The 27,071-nt window shown below is 37.6% G+C and overlaps 1 protein-coding gene and 1 non-coding gene across 3 annotated transcripts in view; one reads left to right on the top strand and one right to left on the bottom strand.

The window, feature by feature from the left end:
• The window catches only part of GPC6 (glypican 6), a 763,526-nt gene that overhangs the window by 201,798 nt on the left and 534,657 nt on the right, over positions 1–27,071 (bottom strand). For both annotated transcript variants that reach the window (XM_064645997.1, XM_064645998.1), the window contains exon 4: positions 11,528–11,693. In XM_064645997.1, coding sequence (XP_064502067.1) covers positions 11,528–11,693 — 166 coding nt within the window. The remainder of the gene's footprint in view (positions 1–11,527; positions 11,694–27,071) is intronic.
• Positions 20,768–20,956, top strand: LOC135410563 (U2 spliceosomal RNA). Its single transcript, XR_010428752.1, has one exon. It is a non-coding gene; the product is annotated as a U2 spliceosomal RNA (small nuclear RNA).

Below are 27,071 nucleotides of genomic sequence, written 5' to 3'. Positions count from 1 at the left end.
TAACCTTCATCAAGCAATGGCTCAAAATTATAGTACAAAGCAAATCAATGTCAATTTTGCTTTGACATCATTGTGGTAAGGGATCATTTTTTATTTACACTGTATAACAAACACAGCAAAGTACTTTCAGATGTAACCAAGTGTTTTGATAGTAGTAAGATAAGGAGGTTACTTGTGGAACAAATTTGCTCTAAGTTACGTGCATCTCTCCATTACATTTACCTGAATAATGGAGAACACAATTTGGCATTTGTTTCTAATGTGAAGTTTAGAGAATCTGAAATAGTTGGTAAATCATTCTACCAGATCATTCAAAATGTGATATATTGTCGGAGGTGGGTTACAGAAGGCTGCTGGATGAGGTATTCTGGGAAATGAAGTCCCGAAGTACTCCCACACATGGGCAGTGAGATGCCCTTGGTAATTGGTCAAGGGAGTCACATGTTACTTTGAGGTGCATATAAAAGGCTCGTCTCATTTGAATAAAAAGGATTTGGTGCTGAACCCCCAACTAGCTAGCTGGGTCCGTGTAATTAATTTACATTTTATATTAATACGCCACAATATATGTTATATATAGTTTCATGTTTATTTTCAGTGTATGAAAAGTGTTTCCTATTTATGCAGTTTTCTAAAATAGATGCAGATTCCAAGACAAATATTTTAAAAGCATAAAAGTGTGTCATGATGCAAAAAAATACTTTCCTCCGATATACGGTCTTAAATACAGCTGAATACAAGCAGAAATAAAATACAGAAAAATGGACAGCGAGAAAAAAAAGTTGAAATAAAACTGTCAGTACTCATCCAGGCAATGTTCTAATTATTGCATAATTATTTTTTCTCATAAAAATAGGAGTATTTGTAAAACACAGAATTCATATTACATCAAGCTTATCAATACTGACCAGGTCAAATGATGATGTAACTGAAGATATGTTTTTAGAAATAACATCATTTTCTCCCTTCCTAGTGTAATGCAGCATTGCCTCAATTAAGCAAAGCCAAAGTAGAAAGTGCAAACCAATTAAAACTAAATTTAAACCCCTCTGCTTGGGTAAAATGAAAGAAGTCACATGTTCTTCATTTAGATTTGTACTCCTTAATAAAACCCCCACAATTGCATCAAAGTAGGTCTTTGAGGTAGCTGAACTGTAAGAGCATGGCCAAATTCTTCACTCTCTGTGTGGGCTCCCCTCACAGCCATATGCCAGAGAGATCTGCTGTCTCAAATCCCCCAAATCAGGAGGGAAACCAGATCAGGTGAGAGGCACAGTATTTTCCATCTGGTCCCTGGCTTGTGAAACAGGGAGATCAGCACAATGAAGTTCCTGTGGGATATCACTACAGGTAAACAGGGATTCAGCCCTACATAAATGCAATTAATTGAGAGATCAAATCCTCCAGTGAAAACTCTTTTGAGGTGCTAATATACATGGTAATCTAGGACAGAAAGAGCGGTACTGTTTTATGTACTCCTGGAAGCAAGAAGTTCCTTGAGAGGGCATAGCCATGGACTTGGAAAAGTACAAAATAATAGTAATAATCGCAGAACCACACAGTATTTGAGCAATAAATAATTAACATATTTTCCTGTTTCTAGAGGTATCCTCTGTGACATTCCTGTGATAATTCATAGCATTTTAAGAGCAGTGGCAAAACAGCTTCCATAGCACTTCCCCTGAATGTGCAGAGAAATTTGCTATTTTATGCAGCTTCCAAACTGTGCTCATATGTACTAGATAGACACTTCCCTTTGATGTAAAATGATGTGAGAAGTGAGAGATGAGGAATGAAAATGGAACTAAAAAGTCATCATTTGGGTCCAATGGTTTCATTATAAAGGCTTTTAAACTTTTTTTGACAATGCTGATCTGTCTTGTTATTTCCAAAAGAAGATGTAGCATCTAAGTGCTGCAGTCAACATAGGGCTCTGTTGTGCCCGATGAAAATGATGAGTATGTACCACTTCAAGTTTTGAGAAGCTTTTTCCTACAAATGGAGAAATCGTGCAGTTGAAGATAATTGTGTATAGATGCCAAAGGCAGAATTCTAGAATGGCTGAATGTGATCCTGTATTTGTAATTGTCACATGAAATGATGATGGGCAATGTGTTACACATATACTAATATCTTTCTAGCCTTAAAGAAAATGGCATAGCTAATCATCATACTTCATTTCCATAAGTCATATCAAAGTTCAGGGGCTCAAGAAGTCTGCTGCTATCATTCCACTAAATATCTGCATCTTCAGATATCCACAGCCCTCCTTCAGGAGCTGCAGTTTTCAAGAGTCACTCTGAGTGAAGCCATTAGCATCCTTCCAGGATGCATCGCCCTAGTAACAAGCTGTCAATGGTGTCACTGTCAAGATCAAACCAGATGAGACTCAGCCCTCTTGAGCCAGTAACTGGAGCACAAGATACCCATAGTCCTTCCAACAGAAGGACTTCTTCACTGACACATCCTGAAGCAAATGTACAGGGTAATGGATGCTGTGAGCTGCTTGTAATAATCTGTATTGCCCCAGGGGGAGGCACAGAGATTTAAGCAGCAGGCAAGTACTGGTGCTATTTGCATTCTGCTGGCAGTACCACACTTCAGAGAGCTTCTCTCAGGCTGAATTCATTACCATCTGAGGAATTACACGCCCAGGTTGCGTATCCTTTATACTTCTGAGGTAAGAGAAACAGTAGGGAAATAACACAGTTCCCCTCTTCTTCACATTATTTACCTCACTGAATGGTGATTGTGGGAACAAGTTAAACCAGCAGCACCTGCATTCAGTTAATTAGGATCAAAAAGGAGTGTTTTGGCCTTGACCATGTTTTGATAAAGAGAGTACTGCATTCTCAAAGCAGAAAAACCGCTTAATGGTCTGCATGATAATGTGCATGATTGAAAACAATCACAGAATGATAGTGTGTGTGAATGTGTGAAATCAAAACATGAGGTCACCAAAGTCTTGGGAATTCTAGTTAACTGAATGGCAACACCTGGTGCTGTTCACCCAAAGAGGTTAATAAAAAGGGAATGCAGAGAGAGATTGTTGGAGAATCCTAAAAATGGAATAGTGTGGGTGGGTGCAGTCCCATTCCTTCATTGATAGGTGATGTTATCTTTTTTTTCTGAGCTGTTCCCATATACTCTGAGTCATTAGATCTTGGTATCGTATATAAATTGTAGGTGGTGATTCTACTTTTTCTGGGAAACAAGGTGAAAATACGGGATCATGAAGGCTACTGCATATTAGAGAATTTCAAAAGTATAGTACCGTAATCTTTTAATTAGGCATTGTCAAGTTGAGTTCACTTTTCATTTGTAAAATTACATATTTTTAACCTGAACTGACAGAATTGTTTTACGATGTTAAGTTTGTGTTTTTAATAGCACTTCAATTGCCTTCTTGTAGGCTACCCATGTATTGTGGAGACTGATGGGCCTGAAACATGCTAAAGGTTTTTTTTTCATAAACAACATTAGATTTACATCTGCAAATCTGTTTGTTCTCAACTTCTGAGCAACCAAATTTGCAGTTCAATCACACAACAGAGTACTCTACTTATTTTCCCTTGCTTTTGAAAAACATAAGCTAAAGTGAGGAAAAATAATTCCAAACTAGAGATTCCATTTATTTGTATATAATCACAATGGGAACCAAACCCCTTAGAGCCCTTCACCAAACCCTAACACTTCAACTAAGGGAACAGACATTGGTATTTAATAATAACTACTACAGTCTGTATAGACAAGAGACTTAAAGAAAATCTTACTTCTGCAACTCTGGAGACACAAAAGTTTCCCTAAGAAATGGCTAGAAAAGACGAAAAGCTTTAGGTTAGGATAATTTTCCCTATTTTCATTCTGATGGTTGGCAAAGATAATTTCACTGGAGGTGTCATGATAATTTTCATTCAGGTAGAATGCAAGAAAGGCTGATTTTAGCCTAAGCAATTGTATTGGGTCTGGCTGAGATGGTGTTCATTTCCCCATAGTAGCCCTCACAGTGCTGTGCTTTGCATTGGTAGCTAGAAGGGTGTTGATAACACACTGATTTTTGGGCTACTGCTGAGCACAGCATCAGCACTGTAACATTCCTTCCTCAATCGAGGGCAAGATCCTGGGAGGGGACACAAGCAGGCCAAACTGACCAAAGGGATATTCCAGACCATATGATGTCAGCTGAGATATAAAAGCTAAGGCAAGGAGCAGGAAGGCAGGCAATCATTGTCTCCAATGGCTGCCTGCTGAGGAACCATTACGTGTGCTGAAGCCCTGCTGCTCGGGAGTGGCCGACCATTGCTGCTCATTGGAAGTAGAGAATAAAACCTGCTATCTTTCACTTCACTTTTGCATGCACAAGCTTTTGCTTTGCTTCTGCTTTAATAAACTGCCTTATCCATACCCACAACTTGTTTTCCATCTTACTCTCTCCCCTGTCTGGCTGGGAAGGGGAGTGATAGAGTGGCTGCGTGGGCACCTGGCATCCAGACAAGGTCAACCCACCACAGCAATTAAATGCTTTCTAAGCTGACAGTAACTTAAAATAAAGCTTTATATGCAGAGTTTGAATTTTAGGCTGCCTTGACTATGAATGCTATCTGTTTTAATATCAGCACAAAATGCACATTATGAACTTTAAATGTTTGCATTCAAGTGTCCATTCTATGGTCATCAAAACAAAATTGATGAATTTCTACCAGAAACTGAATTTGGAGTAATGGCACCCCAGGACTGCAGGAACTTTCTGCACTGCCTCTCCATGAAGGAAATATCCCTTATTTTTTCTCCCAGGGTCTTTATGAGAGGCTAACATATAAAAAATATCACAGCTTAGTTTCATATAATGATTAAGGAGGAGGGTGGTAGAGGGAAGATATTCAAGTCCCAGGTAACTAAGGTTGCTAAAATCCCAGATTTTAGCTCTTACTTACCATAATTAAGCAGGAACAAGACTTTAGCCTACTGAGAGTTACAGCAGATTGCCAGACTTTGTTCTGTAGTGTGCGAGGATAAATATAAGGGACAGATGGAGCAGATTGTCCTGAAAACTAAGCTAAGGGATATGGAAAACAAAGAGGTGATTGGTAACAGCCAACATTGCTTTACAAAGTGGAAATCATGCCTGACAAATTTGGTGACCTTCTATGGTGGGGCTACAGCATTAGTGGATAGGGACAGAGCAACTGACATCATCTACCCGAATTGAGGCAAAGCATTTGACTATTTGACACTCATGTCCTGCATGACATCCTTCCTCTAAACTGGGAAGACATGTATTTGATGGATGAACCCCTCAATGGATAAAGAACTGGATGGATGGCTGCACACAAAGAGTTGCAGTCAATGGCTCATTGTCCCTGAGGAGACAGTGATGAGTGGTGTCCCTCAGAGGTTGGTACTGGGCCTGATACTGTTTGATATCTTTGTCAGCGACATGGACAGTGGGATTGAGTGCAGTCTCAGCAAGTTCACTAATGACACCGAGCTGTGTGCTGTGGTTAACACACTGGAGGGAAGGGATGCCATCCAGAGGGACCTTGACAGGCTTGAGAGGTGGACCAATGGAAACTTCGTGAAGTTCAACAAAGCAAAGTGTAACCTGGGTCACAGCAATCCCAGGCACACCTACAGGTTGGGCAGAGAAATGATTAAGGGCAGCCCTGTGTAGAAAGATGGGGATGATGGTTGACAAAAAATTCAACATGAGCCAGCAGTGTGTGCTTGCAGCCCAGGCAGCCAACAGTGTCCTGGGCTGCATCAAAAGGAGCATGGCCAGCAGGTCAAAAAAGGTGATTCCGTCCCTCTGCTCTGTTGAGACCCCACCTGGGGTGCTGTGCGCAGCTCCAAGGCTCCAGCATCAGAAGGACATGAAATTGTTGCAGCAAGTCCAGAGCCATGAAGTTGATAAGAGCACTGGAGCACTTCCCCAACGAAGACAGGCTGAGAAAGTTGGGGCTGGTCAGCCTGGAGAAGGGAAGGTTGTGTGGAGACCTCATTGCAACCTTTCAGTACCTGAAGAGGCCCACAGGGAAGTCAGAGAGGGACTCTTTGTCAGAAACTGTAGCAATAGGACACAGAGTAATGGGTACAAATTGAAAGAGGGGAAATTTAGGTTAGATATTATGAAGTAATTCTTTACTGTGAGTGCAGTGAGACACTGGAACAGGGTGCCCAGGGAGGTTGTGGATGCCCCAATCCTGGCAGTGTTCAAAACCAAATTGGATGAGCCCATGAGCAACCTGGTCTAGTGTGAGGTATTCCTGTCCGTGGCAGAGGGGGGTGGGACTAGATGATCTTTAAGGTCCTTTCAAACCCTTAACATTCTATGATTCTGTGATTCTATGCTGTACACTTTAGAGAAAGAAGGGACAAAAAACCTCCAATCTGTTTTGAATATTACCTCAATACATTTCAGGTGTTTCCTAGTTTCATGAACCTAAAATGTAGTTCCCTACACATACACGGCTGTATTTATTAATAGTAGCTGTGTACACAAGTACAAGAAAATAGTATAAAATTGCTATTACAATTCTAGACTGATTTTCCTATTAAGCAAAGTAAGTCTTGAAGACCACAGTTATTCTTGTCATAAGCTACTATAAAAAGTCAAATCTAGGGGGTCTCTTGAAGGAAAATGTTTATCCTTGTGCTTGCACACAGGAGAGAGAAAACATAGAGACCCGAGGACTTTTGTAAGCAGTAAATAAAACTGATTGCATATTTTCAGCACTACAGCTTTCATTAGGACTAAGTAGGTAAGGTTTTGTTGGGGAGTTTTACTTAAAATGGTCTAGTTGCTCTGAGACTGCATGGTATGCTCTGCCTAAGAAGATCTCCTAAGAGCAGTGTCTGTGTCATACTGATGAGAAGAAAAAAGGGATTCTTAAAGCACAAGAAGAAGAAAGTTTATTAGTAATGCAGAGGTGCTGTAATGACAGTAAGTGAAACAACTTCAACACAGGAAGGAGGAGCTTTTGCTGATGCCTTTCAGGTACAATTTTCTTCTCTGGCTGAAGCCTAGCAGGATGGTGGAAGTAAAAGATTTCTCTGGCTCTCTGAGCCTGGATGCCAGCCTTACAGGCCTTGCATACTGCAGTGTGAACACACTACATGCTGATCTGCCTTACTACACTACAGAACTTGTCAAATGCTGAATACACTGATAGCAAAGTGACTTTCTTTCCAGTCTAAGCAGAAGGACGGCTGTGGACATGAACTAGTGCAGGAGACCCTTGGCTCCTTTCCACAGACAGGGATGCAATCCTGAGCTGTCAGAATCACTGTTATTTTCACATCTCTGTTACTGCACAACCTTTGAAGTGTTTTCCACAATCTCCCATCTATTAAAACATGGGGGTAAGATTAAGGTGAGTCTGATTTATCATTGAATAATTCTTAGGGGGAAAAGAAAAAGGACTTATACTCTCTGCTGTTATAAATAGCCATTCAGTGTCAAACCTCCATGAATTGCATTGCTATGCTACTACACATTCATTACATCTTGTCACTAACTGCAGCAACAAAGCATTTATGAATTACTTTACATGTCTACAAAAACAAAGCTCAGATAGAGTAACTGATATGATTAAAACAACTAGCCAGATTTTTACTCTTCTGTTGTGCTCAATTACTTATGTAAGGATTATCATATTTGGCTCACAACCTTGCTAGACTTTCATATTTAGTATTATCATTTTTTCTCAAGACAGAAGAAAGTTAACTCCAATGCTAACTGTAAAACAAATCCCAAAAATCCAAATGCCTTATGGACTCTTTGCTATCCCGAACCGGTGATTAAGGCAGCTGTCAGAATGAGAGGTACTTGCTTCTGTGGAAATAATCTTTTTATGGGTATTGATTCTGAAGCTGAACGAGGGCACCAAGAGAAAGTGTGGTGTCCACTTAGGTGGTAGGCGGGTTCATTCTGCAACTGACATTCTTGCTTGAGAAAAGAGCAGTTAAAGGCAAATAAGTGATCAACTGTAGGGAAAGCCAAGATTAAGAAAAATAAAAGAATCTTAAGATATGAACATGGACTGAAATGGAGATTAGCAAAAGAAAGAGGAGTAACAGTATTGCTAAATTTTAATGTTATTCCCTAAGATAGACGGGTCTGAATTTTTGTACGTGGGAATAGTTTTATTTATCTCTTCTGTGTTTCTGTGACAGACTGAACAGTGGGATCCCTCATCCTTATTGCTGTTAATTGGTATGGCTCCATGGAGAAAAGCATAATTTTGACTATATCTGTTGGGCAGTGAGACAGAGAAAACCCCCTTTTCCCCATTCAACAGAATCAGACAGCTCCTCCCTCAGGCAATCTCCTTCATCAGCAGTACAGCTCTTCCACTCATTCTTTTTTTCTTGCATTTGCTAAATTTGCTTGAGACTTTTACAGAGGAGATTATGATAGGTAAACTAACAGGAAAAACTTCAAAAGCAGGCTTTGCCAAAATACACATTTTCAAAATTAGTGTGGCAGCTTTACTTTAAATACTTCTTAAATATTTTGTATAGATACCTGGAAGGACTACTTATTCATTATAGTTTCATAATTGTGATATTATGTATTTGTCTTCCTTTCTCAGGCAAAATTCTGAGTTGCAGAGGATCTGCTACAATAAGATGTGCTACATTTGGCTTTTATTGTGCAATAATGAAGGCAACTAAATACAAAAAGTCTATAATGAAACATCACACAAAAAGGACACAGACTTTAAGGTGACACAAACAGGAAATATATAATAAACCATGTGTCATGATGCTGCAGCTGTTTCACCTCTTACCAATTTTCACAGTCTATAAAATCTTGGAAAGCACCAGATGTTTAAGGGAAGCTGTCCCACTATCCCCAGCTTTGAAAGTACGGGCAAGATTTCTTAGTGCTATATATATGTGATTTGAGTTCTGACTTCTATATTTATAAACTAGGTGAAACATGCAACACATCCTGTTGTGAGACAACCTATTTACTTTCCTGTGCTCCTCCTCACTTGCAGATCTTGGCTGTTGCTGGACCATTACAGTAACTATAGAACAATACTATGATATGCAGTCCAAACTACAGGATTTAGTTACTGACAAACATATCTAAGAGTTTTCTCCTAGTACCAACTTTTGCCAAAATGATCTTACAATGCACAGATTATGAACTAAGCAAAACTATTTTGCAATGCACAGATTATGAACTAAGTAAAACTATCTTGTGTATGAATATGCACTAACATTTGGGATTTCTGCCTATGCAGAGACTGTTAGTGCACAAAATTATCTTTTTTTTTTCCTAGCGCATGGTTCCTAGTATCAGAACAGGGATAAAACTGTTCATGCATAATTTCCAATCTTTCATAGCTCAGCGGTGCTGTAAAGTGCTGCTGTTCGTTTTAATTCAGTGAGTAGAAGTTTTGTTGGGTTTACTACTAAGGGAATTGCATGTGTTATTAGAAAGCCTCTGACAGCTGTCAGAGACAGAGACAACTTGCCTCATTTCAATCTTTCATAAAGAAAGGACCCTCTTCTTCAACAAAGCTGTCAGAGGTCTGAAAAATGGGATAAAACAGCATATCTTTTCCCAACACATGAAAATCTCTGTTCCTTCTCTTTTCTCTTCCCCATAAAGTTATAGAGGGGAAGTTGTATAGTTAGAAGAAAGAGGAAACATGATTTGATGTATTTGTTTGGTATACTGCCTTGTCATCACTGACTTGCAGGGATAATTGCATAGCAGCCTGCTTGACATAGTATTTAATAAATTAGCACTATGTTTTAACATAATGTACAAGGTTTCATGCAGTTTTTCTTTTCTGAGAATAAGAAAAATCAAAACGGGAAAGACATTGATGAAGACAAGGGCTTTGCATTAAAGACTCCGAAAGTCTCGGTCTGTAAGCATTTCCATGCTTTCCGACACATACGCCACCCTGCCCAGCACTCTTACTGAATTTAAAGCACCAGAAAATGAAATGTTCTCTTAAGACCTGAAACCTTACCTTCCAGCTTTTGATTTAAACAGGTGCATGCCTTAATAAAAACTGTGTCATTCAAATGTTTGGTTTGCTTTTTCTGAAAGACTAGATTATTTTCTTTGATTGGAATTAGTGACATTTCAGCTCTTGCTTATTCTTTAATGACAAAGGGAAAGTAGCTTATGCAATGTCTCTAATAGGTTAGCATTGTTTTCCCATCAGATCTCATTCAGCTTGCTGATGATGATCAGACTCTCCTTTTCACACCAGTAATCGGATGGGTATCCCTCCACACAGCGCGGTTTCTGATGTCAACTCCTTTAACTAGTACTAGGTACTGACAAGGCATGTGTACATGCATCATTTCTTTTATATTGTTGTTTGCATGCTATTTTTATAGCACACTCAATGCTCATTTTCACATTTCATACTCTGATTCATTTTTCATCCTGTTTTCTTCTCCCTATACATCTCGCCCTGCTGAGTAAAGCAAAAATCCATGAATGAGTCACAATCAAATTTTCAAAGTCACATTGGTCAGTGGGGTTTGAAATTCAGCAGGATGAGATTGCTTGTGTTTTATCTTTCCAAAGTAGAAAATAACATTTCCTTTCTTCAGTCACAATAAAGAAAGTTTTATCTCATTTTTTTCCAGCTGTATTAATTTTCCTGAAATCCAGTCTAAACTATGATGTTCATTGGTGACTGGTGTAAGTAGCTGTTTCTGTTCTTTCTATATTATCATTAGCCTTATCTAATTCCTCATCCTACCCTGTCATCCTATCACAAAAAGCAACCTAAAACTCTTATTTCTTATTATATATTACTCTTCTGGGAGGATTTTTTTTTTTGTGGTGGTGGTTTTTTTTTTTTGGCTACAGGATAACCAAATGGCTGTTTAAGGGAAATTTCTTTCTTATTTTCTTCTTAGTTTACTTGAGTGAAGAATTAGGTGAATAAAACTGTAGTAGCAGTTTTCCTTAAATACATACTCTATGCTCCATTCTAACATTTGATTGTGTTTGGTACTTTCTATTCAGTACACTGAAAGGGAGACATTGACACATTTTAAGGAAGAATAAGGAATTAATAATTTCTCATGTATGTAACTTTTAAAGTTTTTTGCCTATATACTACCAGAATTAAGAACAGCATCTCTTGTGATTTATGTTGACTGGATGTTACACAATGTTATTATCTTCTCAGCTACCAAGAGCCTAGTTTTCAGTGATAATACATACTATTTCTGCCATGTTAAGCTTGTTATCAAATCCTCAACCAAATCTTTCTCGACATTTCACATAGCATGTAATAATTCAGCTCCGAAGCCGTAACACCACACCATTCCTTTTGAAATATGAAATACTAAACATGACTGGCTCAGGGCAGGGCAAACAGTTATTTCTTAATGCAAGCCAGGAAGGTCAGTTAGAAAGTGAGGTGCATCTGCAGTTGCTTCATTCCAAATATTGACCATCAGTGTCTCCTAACCTCACAGAACTCAGCAAATATTTGCTATTACCAGTGTTTCCTTCCACTAATATGTAAACTCTTCTTACCTATGAACAGATTCCACTCAGTATCCAAATCAGCCTGATTTGCTAGGCAGCCCTTCATTACATTGAGGCAATAGTTGTTGCAAGGTTTCACAGTGGGAAGTCCTCTGCAGTAAGGGCAGTACAACATCTTCATTAACGCCCGGATGCACCCTGGGGTGGGACTGACCTGCAGAGTTTAAGGCGGGGAAAGAAAAAGAAAAAGGAGGAAATCAATCTCCTGTTTGTGAAGTTCGGGATCGCTGAGATTATATCTCTCAAGCAATAAGCGCAGAAGGGGCAATTTGTGAAAAGAGCTCAACTCTTAATAACACCCTCTTATGAGACTAATTGATTCCTGCCAATTATCTTCATTTAGCACAGCACTGACTTTCAGGAATGCAAAAATCAACACTCCCCTACTGATGGCAGTGCTTGTCTCCCCAGCCCTCCCACACAAAATCTACTGAAAAGTGAAGGAAAAACACCCAGGGAATCAGCTGGATAGTAACTGACTGATCCTAATGCAGAGGATCCTGAGGAGACTTCTCACTCTTCCCATGTAAGCTAGAACTGTCAGTCACACCATCATTGGATTAAAATCTCCTTATCAAAGCACGGTAAATCCAGGGTAATCTTGACAATTTTCATAAAATTATTCAGAACTGCACCATGACAAAGGGATATCATGCTGTTTTCAGATGAAAATACCCTTCAGTCTTCTCTGAAAATTTCATAAAGAGATCAGGCAGGGTTTGGTATTTTCTTGTTTTGGTTTAGTTTGGTTTGGTTTGATTTGGTTTGGTTTGGTTTTTTATGCTTCTAACATCTCAAGTGACAAAAAGTATTATAGACAACAGTCTAATGCATTTCCATTTCCATATCAGCACGACACATGGTGAACTGTAAAGAGACAACAGAGACAGTGGAAAGACACCCAATGAATTTAGGATTTTCAGTCCAATTTGTTAACACTGGACATGGTTGACAGAAGGAAGTAGTGTGTAGATATAAACTTTTAGCAATAGGTGTTACACTTTGCACTAGAATGGTATGGACTTCCTGGAGAGGGAATATGGAGGCTGGGGAAAGGTTTTTGAGTAAGACTTCATTATTTGTAATGATCCTTTATCTCATCTTTTTTAGTCATCAAAATGCTGGGCATCTATTCAACAATGTGCCTTTCATGTTCAATGGAGAGAAATAGGTCCTTTTTGTGTGTTTTTTTATCCCTTCTCTTGAAGGGTAGGATTAATCATCTTCTGGAAGACATCCACTGAATCCTCCATATCTAAATTTAAATCAACAAATTGGTCACATTTGACTACATGTGAAGTTCCTCAGGTAGATATTATTTTGTTGCTCTCTTTCATATTTAAATGTTCCATCTCAGACTTTTAAAGTTATATGTACTAGTACAATGTACATTTTCAGGCCAGAGTTTCTAACTTGGATTAAAAGTGCACATTAGGTACTACTCACAATAGCATCTTTTCATGGTGCAGAGGAGCACAAGTTTCTCCTGCTGGAGTGACAATCTAGAGCAATGACAAAGGGCTACAGATTCCTCAGTGATTTCAAAATTCCTTGGCAGGAGATTCCAAAGCAATGGCACTCCTTTCACTCATTGTGTTGATTTATGAATAAATGCAACACTTCTCACATGAATTTGAAGGGATTAAGCTGTTTTTCTGTAATCATGGTAGCTTGTGCTGAAAGCATGAATCAGACTTTGCACTAGTACAGGCTAAACTTACTGATGTGGTTCATATTATCAGGATTGTACTAAAATTGCACTTTTCCTCTGGAATTTGTTTCTTCCTTTTTGATGTTAAATCATTGATTTTCAGAGAGCTATGCAGAACAGAGTCTTTACACAGGACATTTTTGCATGAAAAAGCTTCTGTTATGAGATACAGCACAGGCTTCTGAGTATGCTCAGAAAGGATTTTTGCCTTAGCTTCACTTTACTAGCATAACACTGTTGGTGTGTGTGAAGGTATATTTATCCATCCTTTTCCAATAGCTTTTGAACTGTCAGCCAGTTCCAGTCAAATTTGACTGAGCACTTCAGATGTCAGTACATTAAGATCTAATATGTTTTTTTGAAATAGACAGCTGAGTGAAGAAGAGGAGAGAGGCTCTATTATTGCCTTTATTGGGGAAAAAGGTGAAAGATGAGGTCAGTTCCTCACAGATATCAGAGAATCTATGTGGAAGAATGATGCTATGAATGACTCACAGGTTAGAAGAAGCACTAGGGGTAACTTTCACCTTATTAAACTGCAGAAAATTTAAATTCAAGAACTGAACTTTATTATTTCCACTGATCAGAACTACTTTTTAGAGTAATTTATTCCACTGTTTTGTATCTCCAAACCTAGAACACATCAATTTTTAAAAAAAGACAAGCACCAAAGCAGGAAGTAAGCAGAAGTTGAGTTCCAAATCCTGGCCCTGTGCAGGACACCCCAAGAATCACACCATGTGTCTGAGAGCGTTGTCCAAATGGTTCTTGAATTCTGTCAGGCTTGGTGCTGTGACCACTTCCCTTAGAAGCCTGTTCCAGAGCCTAGCCACCTTCTGGGTGAAAAACTTTTTCCTCCAACCTAAACCTCCCCTGACTATGTTTCATGCCATTTCCTCAGATCCTGTCACTGGTCAAAACAGTGAAGAGATCTGTATCTGCCCCTCCTCTTCCCCTCATGAGGAAGTTGTAAACTGCAATGAGGTCTCCCCTCAGTCTCCTGTTTTCCAGGCTGAACAAACCAAGCAACCTCAGCCGCTCCTCATATGGCTTCCCCTTAAGTCCCTTTACCATCCTCATGTAATAAAATGCTTATGTATGTGGCCAGGTCAAAGTTTTAACTTGCACACATCAGAATGTCTTGACTAACTCCAAGTAGTCTCCCCACATTCTTCTAACAAAAAGTTAATATATCTGTGGATAACTTCATGGTACAATTCTAGGACTTACTGTCCAAACACCCTCCTCCTAGTTTAATTCTAGCAGTTCTATAAAATATTCTAATTAAAATCAAATGGGACATAAAGATAAGAGGTTCATGCTTGTGATTTCAGAAGAGAAGGAAGAAGAAAGACTTTTAATTAAGAATTGCTGATTATTGCATTTAACGTGCTAGAACTGAGGAAACAAAAACATTGTTTCTGATCACCCATCATAACAGTGATGTGACCAAATTCAACTGAGATATATCTTGAAACACACTTTATGGGCTACACAAGATTACTAAAAGCTACAGGTCCTTTTTTCTTTCATTTCATCTTTAATTAACTTCAGTACAAAGACTAAGCTTCAGCCCAGTCACTCACTACTTTTTGCCATATAGCTTTTACATTATCTTCTCAAGATATTACAATTACTCCCTATTGATTTTTGTTGTTGTTTATTTTTAATACTGAGAAAAGCAGGTAAAGCTTAGCTAGTAATGATGGTTTTGCTCCTTTTGCTCATTCTTCTCTTCAAGGAAATTTTGCTCACTGTTGGATCCAAGGGATTAATTTTTCTTCTTGCCCATATTTTTGCTGTTTTCATGAACACTGTGTTTCTGATGATTTCATTTAATAGTCAAGGTATCAAGGAAGTTCTTTTCAGCAGATTTCAGCTGAAATTATTTCTGTTTGTATCCAATTAGAACTACATAGAAATAATAAGATTTTTGATGCTCTATTGAAGTACTCATTATATGCTAAGTCCTTAGTTCACTGCTTTTATAGCACAATCTGATATAAAAATGGAAGTACTGCATCAGCCATACTCAGTTGGTAATTTATGTTGTAGAGGGTCAATTTGAGAATATTTGCTTCTTTCAACCAAAAGCCTAGTCAATTACTAACCTTCTAAAGATAAAAATAGCTCTCTCTTTAACAATTCATAGCATCCCAGATGACTGAAAGCTAGAAGACCTGGTTTGAGTAGTACAGCTTTGTACTAGTGCCTTTGACTTTGTGCTTGAATTATATAAAAATAAAAAAACTACAGCCACCTAAATAGCTGCAAGATTCCCACAATTCTGAGATAGTATATCTCAAGAATGTCATTTTAATATTTTCATTTCCAAGAAAATATTTTCATAGAAGACATATAATGTATAGTTCAACATGTTCATTAAAGTATTAGAAAAAACTTAAGGCAATATCGTTGAACCCTACAGAAATTTTATAATGTAGGAAAAGAAATTGCACATTTACTATCTGATACAAGCTATGCAACATTAAGAGAGAAGAGAAACTTTTAGCCATTGTTCTTGTCCAACTGAGATGCCCTTTTCCAGTATCCATGACTTTGAAATCATGAGAAATATGGGAATTGCCTTTCTTTCTAACACCTGTTAAAATTAGAGGCATTTTCCATACTTATTTCATCATGTCTGCTGTTTTCCAGTAGGTGTGCAGTTCTTGAAGGTGGAATAATATTGCTCCTCCATTTTACAGGTGAAAAACCAAAAGCATTACAAGAAATTTTTAAAGGAATTTAAATAGATAAAATGCTAAAAGTTAAGGATCAGAATTTTTCAACACTTCCTAGAAGTATCAGTCTCATCTATAATTTGCCTAAGTTATCACGACATGCAATTTTGAATCTGGCTATATGAAAATAATGACTGAACGTCTCTAAGCACAGGCCTGTACATCAAACAATAAATATCTGTTGGAGAGATGAATTGTGGAATTTCATAATTTCCCTACAGAAGTCAAGAGCAAAAAACCACAAGGACAAAACATTCAGATGTTTACTTGAGTGAGACTAAAGCTCTATTTGCAGAGGAAAAGAATAGCTTCTCCTATTTTTGGGAAACTGGGAAAATTACTTATGAGATGATTTCAATAAAGAAAATATAAATTTAGAAAACCGCTTGAAAAGTGGCAGTCACAAGATATTTTGTGTAAGGCTATATTTTTGATCTCTTGATTAATTTCTGAATGATCCTCTAAAGAAATCTTATTTTTTTTTTACAAAATAAAATATTTGAGCACTCAGATATAAATATTAAAATGTTCTTAAATCCCACTTCACCTGTCAGAGACATAGATAAATTCAAACAAACTGGGTGGAAACAAAAATTTCTTTGACTTAAAATACTGCAAGCTGAGAAAATACTCCAGGATATGGGGATTTACATCCCATGACATAATACTGAGCTGAAAAATCTGCCCTGCAAATTTTGTGGAAAAATATTTATCATTCTCATCTGGTTTTAGAGTAATCCCACATTAAACAGAATTTGAGGTACAAATTCCATCTGTTACTTTCCTATCATTTCAAGAGCAACACAAAGGTGAAAAATCTCTGAAATAATTTCTTCCATCCACTCCCAGAAGATGAGAAGTCTTCTATTACACAGAAACAAGGAAGGAATCTCAGAGCTGCTAGGCTTTCAAATCTCTTCTGGAACATAGACTTTAAGACACTCTCTTAATAAGAAGTAGTTACTCTTCTTTCTTCCCGGACTGCATCTCACTAAAAAGGGAGCGTGCTGATTTTTTCCAGTCTCATGTAGAAACATCTATGGCCTCCACCAGATAAGAGTGGCTTAGTTTAAGAGGAAAGCATGTGTAATTTAGCACAAATTACAGGGCTGAACACAGGATGTGACTGTAAGCAACAGGGACCAAAAATCCCCTGAAACTGGCTACTTCAAATACTTTGGGGAGCAAAAAGAAAATTCATAAAGACCAGCATTTTAGAAGAAGTCTTTAGTGTGATTTGTTTGAGTAGACAGAGATATCAAAAACTGACCCAGGCTCCCTTACAAAATAGATTCACTTCAACACAAGCACAAGCATCTAAAATAGCTGCTTATTACTCTCTCTTATGTTGCTGTAATCACTAATCCATGTGCAAATATCTTCATGTGTATCCTTAAAGTTAGGCAAGAAAAATCCCCTGGTTTGTGCAATAGAAAAGTAGGAGGATCTTACTGAACCATGATATGCAGTGGCCTCGTAGAACAATCAAGTTAAAACAGGCATTAGAAAAGAAATGTGAGGGGAAAAAATGCCAAACTGTGCTCTGCATAGTCAAAAAAAATAGTGGCTTTGTGCTCTCTGTGTTGTAGAGAAGTAGGTTAAGTATTGCCCAGGTACAAATCAGAAATAGGGAGGTCCTTCATAATCTGGAAATCAAACCCCCTGATAGGCAGAAGGAAAAGCTCTGAGAAAAAGAGAACTGCCACAGCAGGAGATAATGATCAAATCGAGCATTTAGACATTTTGTGCAGCAGTAACTGGACAAGAAAATGATGTGAAGAACGGTTAAAGTCTGTCCTACTTGTAACACCCAAGAAGTCTGAAATGCAGACTATATACCTGAGACCAGTCTTGCTGATTGCCTATCTATGATTCTCAGTGCCAACCAAAAAAAGCACCTGAGAAGAAAAACAGTTCTCTCAGGGGGGGGGGGGGGGGGGGGGAGAGAGAGAGAAGCAGCAAAAGTGTTCTGATCACTCACAAGTACTCACAAGTACCTCTCCTTCACGGTCTACAGATGTGTGAATTGTTTCATTGACTGAAAAAGGGCATGAAGCAGAGTGGTGCAGGGGACTGTGGAATGTCTTATTTGAGCAGTGTCAGCAAGAACACACTGATGAGAAAGAAATAAATGCATACATAATACTGGCAGCCTTGGCCGATGATAAGTTATGCAATAATTTGAGGTGACAAGTGACAACAGATTGACTCAACTTCTTTCATCTCCTTCCTGCTCTAAGAAACATGGATGAAGTCATGATGCAAAAGACACTTTTAAGGTGGTCAGTGTTTAGTAAGGTGATCACTATCTGAATTAGTTGGCAATGGCAATCTCCTAGACACAGCAAGTAAGGATATATAGACTCCTTACACCTGTTTTCCCACATAACTGATAAATTATCTGGGCTGCCTATCAGCAGTGACAAAAGGGTAGGAACTCAGTAGTCTAGTACTAAAAGGAGGGTATTCTACTAGAGAGAGAAAAAAAATTGTAGGGATAATGAAGCTGGTAACTTCAAGTTTGATGGCTTTGCCTACCTGGTAAGCCTCATCATATTCCTATATTGAACATTTTCCAAGTAAATTCAAATGGTAAAATTCCATTATTAGTTCTGGGCTATTTGAAAAAAAGGCTAAGGAATATCCATAGAAACAAAATATGATTTCTCAAGTCGCTCGTATTCTTGATCCTTCTCCATGAAAACCAAAAGGCCAACTAAAGAGTGCTGGGTTTTGAAACAAAACATTCAACCTGATTATTAGCAATAGGCTGGTCACACTGTATCAGAGATCATATGAGTCCAAACATACAGTCATGACTTCATCAAGGAATGTAAAGCCTGCTTTAAAGACTGACTATTTTCCAAAGAAGCTCCAGCCCAGCACAAAGCAAGATGTTAATTATCTGGGATACAATAGAATATAGTATTTTGCTTATGCTTGTTTTTAATTTCATGATGTGAATTAAGCACAAGATGAAGCACAATAGACAGGACAGTAAAACAAATTCTGTGTGGATCATATGCAAGCACAGAGATCGAAAGGGAACATAATTAATATTTTCTTGACTTCTAACATGAAGAAGGATGTCAGATCTTTGAGGTATACCAGCAAGAACCTAGTCAGATACATTGCTGGGTTCTAATAACCAACCACAATGTCTTGGTAATATATTCAGCATAGCACAGAGGAAGAGTGATGCTTTATAAATAGTTCACTATCTATTTATAGGATCCACAAATGCCCACTGGGCCCAAGTCATGTGAGATCCTTTTAGCTCCATGTTAACATTTCCTCTTTTATGGTCTTTCAAATGCTCTTGTTAGGTTTTCACAGAGCTAGTTGTAAATATAAGTACCATACATAAAATATTTAACAGATGCTCAAGCATACCTTGGGATGATGACTATGGTCTGGAGTGACCTGTTTATGGGATGTGTGCCCACATTTCTGCTTACTATTGCACTTGCAGCTTTTACAACTGTATAGTTGAAAGTAAATCTTCATCTCATAATTTAAGCATTATTTTATTTTCTTTTGTTTTCTTTTTAATCCCTTCCTCATAACTTCTTCCCTATAGACACAAAATGTAAACAATAGAGGGGTCTTCACTAGTGTGTCCTACTTCCACGACACTCTAAGACAAACATAGTGAGGTGATTAAAACATGAATAGTTAGGATAATTAATGTCTCTACATCAAGAACAAGGCTTCTTTTCAGCATTTTGTCTCTGAGTTGTGCACTAAAGAAAAACATGGTCCAAAGTACTAGCACTGCATGACTACATAATATGGAATCAAGTATATATTTTCTTGGGGGATGTTTTACTGGATCATATAAAAACAAACTAGTCTTGTGTAAAAGATTAAACTTTCCTCCTCCTTCACACTCAGATCCACATAAACACAAGAAAACATGAAATCACGTACATATAAAGTAAAATTAGACACATTGTCTTGTTCCCTGATAGCAGAAGGGTGAACTACTGCAGCAAATTGCCTCTATGATATCTAGTACTATAAAATTATACTTTAGGTACTGTAATTTTAGGAAAATAATTCTAATGGAAAATAAGGACATTGTAGCATTGGTTTGAAATGAGCAAGCACCCAAAGACACAAAATTTGTTGAGTTGAAACTGGTCAATTGTTCATACTTACAGGAAGCAGACGAAACTTATTCTATTAAAATATATCTGATAATCAGATTTTCTTTTTTCTTTTATTTTGAGATAGACTATACATGAAATTTACTACTAACTCTTCATTTAATCTACCATGAATTTTAGGTTGATGTAAAAAATAGGAGTAGGGTTTACAACCATATGAAAACATTCTTCTTAGTATTTTGTTCCTCATAAATCCTCAGCAGGTAAACTGTTATTCAAATTACTTTTTTTTTACCCAAAACTGAGCAAGAAAATGCATTTTGTGTTAGACTGACTAGTCTAACTAGACTAGTCTAGACTAAGGCAACAGATCTATAAATGTGCAAATTAAAAGAAGATATTAAGCAGGTAAAGAATATAGCCTAAGATTATTTTCTTTTGCTTAGACATTTTACCTTAGTAATTTAAAACCCAGCAATTTCAGTTATCACTACAAACTACTGTAATTGTATTGATTTACAGTTCTCACTTTCTCAAGTGAGGAAATCATTCTTTTATGTGTCATCTTTTAGATCTGTCAACAGCCTTTAAAGTGCTTATTCTATATTATCCTCAGTGGGCTGGAAGTGCTCTGCAGTGTGCACTGAAGCCCCTGTCCCAGTTGCACACTTCCCAGCTGTTGGCTAAGATCAAGTGCATCATCTTTTCTTATCACTTTATTATCTGACACATCCTCAGCTTAAACGTTTTATATTAAATGGATTTGGAAGGCATGGGAAGGAGTAATGACTTCCTCCATCCACTCCATACATCAACCTGAAGGTGTAGTGCTTCCAGCTACTATGGTCACATTGTGACTGCATGTCAGGATGTGATATCTGTACATTAAACCATGCCATGTGCTCCAGTCTTTTTTTAGATAGAATCTGGATCTGTCATGCTTCCACAGATCTGGCGATGCTATCAGTGACTACAACACCATGAACCCTCCTGAGCGTAGGTACTCCATGGGGCTGATGCAGCCAACTGCAGCTATGCTCTTCATGAAGGACTCCTGAAATCTCGGGTCTGAGACAGATTGCATTTGGGGAAGGCTTGTAATTGTGACTGCCCGTGTCCCTGCTGGTATCACTCTTCCCAATAGACTGTCACAATTTTTCCAAAATAAATAGAACTGTCTTGATTGTGCTGTGGACTGAACTAGTCCTGAATACATCTGCAGCCAGACCAGGGAAAGGATTTTTGTATTTCTCCCTCAGCACACTTATTTCTTCTTTAAGAAATGAAAAGAAGTTCTATAGCTTGTAAAATAAGATGTCAGTCCTTGCTGGATGGCAAAACCCCCATTCATGTTGAGCCTGAAAGGACCACACAGATTGGACTGAATGCCAATTTGACCCATGTCTCTAAGTGGAAAATGGCTGAATTTACTGCTAGCTAAGTCAGAAAATCCAGTAAAAGTAAAATACAGCGCTATATAATGGCTACCTGGCAGTAAATTTGTATTTAAGCTATTCCATTGCCATTTGTCTTTATCTGATTAAGCCACCTGATTTATAAAACATGCTGGAATACAATTTATATACAGCAATATAATCCACCTTGTGGTCTGGTTTCCAGAACCACAAGGATAAACATGCTCAAACCATAAAGGCACTCAGTGCCAGATATCCATTTATAATGCCTGCGGAAAGATGTCTCATCATTACCATCTCCGGTATGGATGAACTGTTAGCTACACTACCACAACCTCTTTCCAAACCTTTTAAAAGCAAGGAAAGTCTCAGTCATGTTCAAAACACAAAAGTATTTCACAAATTTGGAGAGATTTCCTAAGTGCAGTAATATTATTCACTTTGAGTAAAGAAGACAATAGGAATATCACAGTGAATTAACATTAGTGTCACTGGTCTACTCTGGCCTCCAATCGGGAGGTCTGGAGACACACCATCTATAACGCTGCTGCTTCTTTTGAGAACGCACGCAGGATCACTCCCGAGGAGAAAAGACAATGCAGAAAGAACCGTGCCCTGTCGATATCACCTAAGGAGTCTTTCTGCTGTGCCTTTTGCAACTGGACTTGTCTATCTCACATTGGCCTTTTTAGCCACCAGTGTGCTTGTAGCAAGTGTGGGTAGAGTCCTTCCCAAATTTTCATTCGCGAAGCCTAGCCATGATGAAACCTTTGACAGACAGGCCAAATTTTTCAGTGAATATGAGAAATGTCATAAACTTGGTAGTTTCCTGTGTATCTAAAGTTGGATATTAGAATAGATTTTGAGCCTGAAAACTTTTGTCCAAGTAGCAAAAACCGTCATAAAAAAGTACAGCTTCACTGTGCTTGTCCATTCGGTAAAGAGTATCTCTAGAAACTGATGTCCTAAGTAGCAAACTTGTTCTTGATCTATATCTTAGAAAGCTGCTGAAACATTTCTATTAAAAAGTAGAGGGTAAAAGATACCTGGTTTCTTTTATAAAGAGCAGTGGAGTGAATGAAATAGATACTGTACTAACTACTAAGGTTCAAGTTTTTATTTACATGGGCAAGTGCAGCTGCCCAAGGTCCTCAGACATATCACCCACTACCCGGATCTAAAAGATTGTTTCCATAGCAAGAGAAAGAGTAAATTTCCTTATGATTACTTGATTTTCAGAATCCATGCACAACATAATTTAAACATAACAGTCAATTAAGGCCACCAGTAACTGAACTGCAGCACAAGTACCTCTGGTTCAAGAAGCAAACTGGTATTACCTGCTGATTGCCCATATCAGTAAAATGGCATTTGATAGATGACCTGAAAATTAATTATTGAGGTCCATTTCAACTGGGTACATCCAGTTTGCTTCTCTCTCAACAAAAGACAGTTTTCTAATTAACAGAGAAAAATCATGGCATAAAAGTAGTCCCTTTTTGTGGTCATTGGTTATTTTCCATCTAATTTTTCCACCATCACTCTGCATCTTAATCCACAGTCCCACAAACCTATAGCATGAACAGCCCACAGAAAAATAATCAAATAAAGTAAGTTTTTTTCAAAAGTTTCATTTGATGGACACTGTTCTATTCTTAAGTAAGTGGAATTAAAAAACAAACAGGTTAAAATAAAAGTTTAACCGTTTTTACAGCTTATAAAACAATACCTCTAATGAGAAGTTCTGAACGTTAGCAAGCCTTCCAGAATAACATCAGTTGAAAGGCTAAATTTTATTTCTGAATTAGTCTAAGAAGGGTAAAATTCGTTTCTAGTTGCAACTAGTCATAGGATCACAGTTCGAAAAGACTGCTGAGATCATTGAATCCAACCACTGATCCAACACTGCCAAGGCCACCACTAAACCATGTCCCCAGAGTGGCACATCTACGTGTCTTTTAAATACCTTCAAGGACAGTGATTCCACCGCTTCCCTGGGCATCCTGTTCCAGTGCTTGACAACTCTTTCAGTGAAAAGACTGTTGCAAAGATCCAATCTAAACCTCCCCACCAACAACTTGAAACCATTTCCTCTTGCCTAGTTACTTGCGAGAAAAGATTGGAGGGGCTTTGAGAAACCTGGTGTAGCGGAAAGCGTCCCTACCTATGGCAAGGGGGTTAGAACTAGATGATCTTTAAGGTTTCTTCCATCCCAAACCATTCTATATTTTCCCAATCCATTCTACGATTCTGTGATTCTGTGACACCCACCTCACTACAATCTCCTTTCAGGTAGTTGTAGAGAGTGATGAAGTCTCCTTTTAGTCCATAGCAAAACTTTCCCTCATTGCATTCATTTGATTTCTCTAGCATCCTTCCATGTCTTGCTGAGTGTCTCCCATGTCTCTGTTAATCCACTGCCAGAAGCCTTTTGACCTGAGCATGGTCAGATTTGTTGGTTTTTTCCTTGTGTAGGTGAACATCTAGGCTTTCAAGGACAATAGAAAAGGGAGCTCTTAGGTCAGTTTTTAGAAAAAAATGATTAGAATATATTAAGAGGCCCAGGCCTGCCCTTTGCTATGTGCCAAAACATCAGAGTTGATCTTGCAATTCTGTCCATTGGCTACAACTGTGTGTATAAAACCCAAAGACAGCTTTGGCAAATAACACTGTAATAACAAAGAACAAAATAATGCTTCAGAAATATTCCCTTGTACAAGATGACTCCTGAAAGTGGGTTCCTACTCTAATCATCCCTTTACATCCATATTCCCATTTCTTGTTCTACCTACCACAATTGCAACTGGCTGCATGAACACACTTAAAAGTGGTGAGATCAGTGACATTCCTACTGCTAGAGATGGAACAAAAATAACTGCTGGGCACCTGTTATGATTAGAAGAAGCTAAATAAATAAAAAAAAAAAAGAGAGACTAACACACTGAACTAAGACTGAAATCCTGAAGAACAGAAATTGGCCTCTCTATCCTTCTCTCCCCACCCCTCTCTCTCACCCTACAGTTGTCAAGGGCACTGAAAGACAAGCTGAACCAGAAAGAATTTCACTAAAGTGGGATCTCTTCATTCAGAGGAAAAGCATTAACAAAATCTTTTATATATTATCGCTCCAATTTAGTTGTATATATTCCCTCTGTAGTAGTTGAAAATAGATGCGAAAATTTTAACACTATTACTTATGGAGGTAGGTGCACAAGAAAGAAAAGAAATTCCTTTAATATTATGGTTTTTAACATAAAGATCTTGCTATATTATCATTTAATGGCTAATCATATGCTACTAAATAAGCAAGCAAACTCATTATGCACTGCTTTTTATTTGTTTATTTTTTTAATGTCTGATTAGTAAGTGACAACTAGAGATGGTTATTACAGGAAGCAATTACATTATTTACTCATCTAATAAGCTGACTTTCTCTCTCTCTCTCCCTCATAGTAAAAGTTTTAAAATGAGAATACCATTTCAAGGAAAAAAGTCCATACCAAGGGCTAAATAAGACTTGGCTATCTCACTAAGAATACTGCCTTTCAGAGGCTACATTTGTTTCATTACATGTATTATTTTTCATGTTCTGCAAATTAGATGGGTTTATTTTCTTTTATTTAAAAATAATATAAAAATACAGAATACAAGACAAAAAAAAGTTGTTGTGGAGGTTCATAGAATCATTAGGTTGGAAAGGACCTCTAAGATCATCAAGTCCAACCATTAACCTAGCACCACTGCAATTATTTTTCTTAGTTGTTGGGTCTTCAAATCTGTGTAATTTGACAAAAATGTGGGGCTTGGTCCACAAGACAAATTAAACCTGAATAAATGACAATTTTTTTTAGTCACAAATTTGCCAAACAGATCTGATTCACAATCAAGAGAATCAAGTCTATAATAGGGAAACAATGCAATTTGGATTGTTCAATGAATGTTGGTGTCATTTTGTAGATGCTTGAGCTTTCCCATATAGATTTCTACATGGCAAAACCCTTGCTGTTGTATCTCAAGTCCCAGTGAAGCACTTATTAGCTTCTTCTTGCTTCCAATTAAGTTACTTGTTTTAGTATGAACAGTAACTTTACAGTCTACTTCTAGAGATAGTGAAAGAAAGCATTTTAAACAACTCAAGAAGATCAGAAAAACCATTCAAACATTGTTATTTTTTTTAAATGAAATCTAGAGAAATTTTGGTCTCAGAATCTTCAAAGGTTTCTGTACTCAGAATTATTTGATATCACCAAGTATTCTGAATAGAAGAATTAAAACATGTGGGGAAATTAAAGCATGTGAAGCATAATAAATGAAAATTTTGTGGAGTGCTTATATCCATTCCCTACTCATTTATGAGCATGAAAGAAAAGTGAAGATGGAGCTGCAGACATCAAAATCGAGTGCAGTCTATTCTGGGAACCATTTATAGTGTAAGTAAAAGTGTAATTAAATAATGACTTCATTTCGGCAGGATCCCATGATAAGAATCAATAGTCAGGCCACTGATCTTGCATTAATTTGCCCTTACATTGTCACTAAATCTTGTCACAGCCACACTTTCATGACATCCTGAATTAACCTTGACTATAACCTTGCCTTTAAAATAGAAATTGTTTTTTTTTCTTCCCCTGTACAAAGGCTTCAATGGCTGCTTTCTGGGATTAATCATATTCAGCAGAAGTCACATATACAAGACATGATCTTCCATTTTAAAAGGTGTAACAGGTAAAACAATACTTGCCCAAAAATATCTTCCACATAGAACCATTACATGAAACTGTTACATGTCTAACTTATCTTTCCTCTGCTGAAAAACAATTTCCTTTTACTTTAAGCCTTGGAAGTATATACTGAATTTTGATTTGAGTCATAAATCCAAAAAGCATCAAAAAACCCCAACATGTAAAGAAAACAAACTGAACATGACTAAAATGTTGCAGTACTATTTTCTAGCTTGTGGCCCTGCTGGTGACGTGTTGTTTTTTGTTTTTGTTTTTTTTTTTTTTTTTTTTAATGTGCAAAGAACCTTCTGATCTTCTGCAAGTCAGTGATCAGCACCTGCAATACATTCTCATTTTGTCTGGACTGTACTTCCTGGCTCACACTTTCTGCTCCTGCAAATACAAAAGGCTTCCTGCTCCTTACAACTCTTTACAGATTCACTAAAAAATAAAATGCTCCAGAAAACTTTGTGGGTGGTATTTTACAGCTTTAAAACCATATGAATGCAAACATAAAGCAGCTTCCTGTGCAGATGATACAGTAGGATTTACGAAGAAACATCATTTTCACCTCAGGGTGTTTTAGGAAATGTGAAGCCGCAATGAATCTTCACCATTCTGGAAACACAAAATGTGCTCTTTCAATCTTGTCTAAAGAGTTCATATTACATAATTTCTTCTCTGGTGATACTTCATTAAGTTGCACATAAAACTCATTATCCTCCCTCTCTGAAAAAGTCAATACAATAACTGGATCTTTTAGTAAAAAGAATCAGTTTCAGATTCTTTCCTTTTCTGGAGACTTAAAAGCACACTGGCCTTTGGAGTTCAC

This window comes from Pseudopipra pipra, chromosome 2 (genome assembly GCF_036250125.1).
Source record: "Pseudopipra pipra isolate bDixPip1 chromosome 2, bDixPip1.hap1, whole genome shotgun sequence".
Classification (NCBI taxonomy): Eukaryota; Metazoa; Chordata; class Aves; order Passeriformes; family Pipridae; genus Pseudopipra; species Pseudopipra pipra.
Note: the sequence above shows the minus strand (reverse complement) of the source record. Positions and strands in the feature narration are given on the sequence as shown.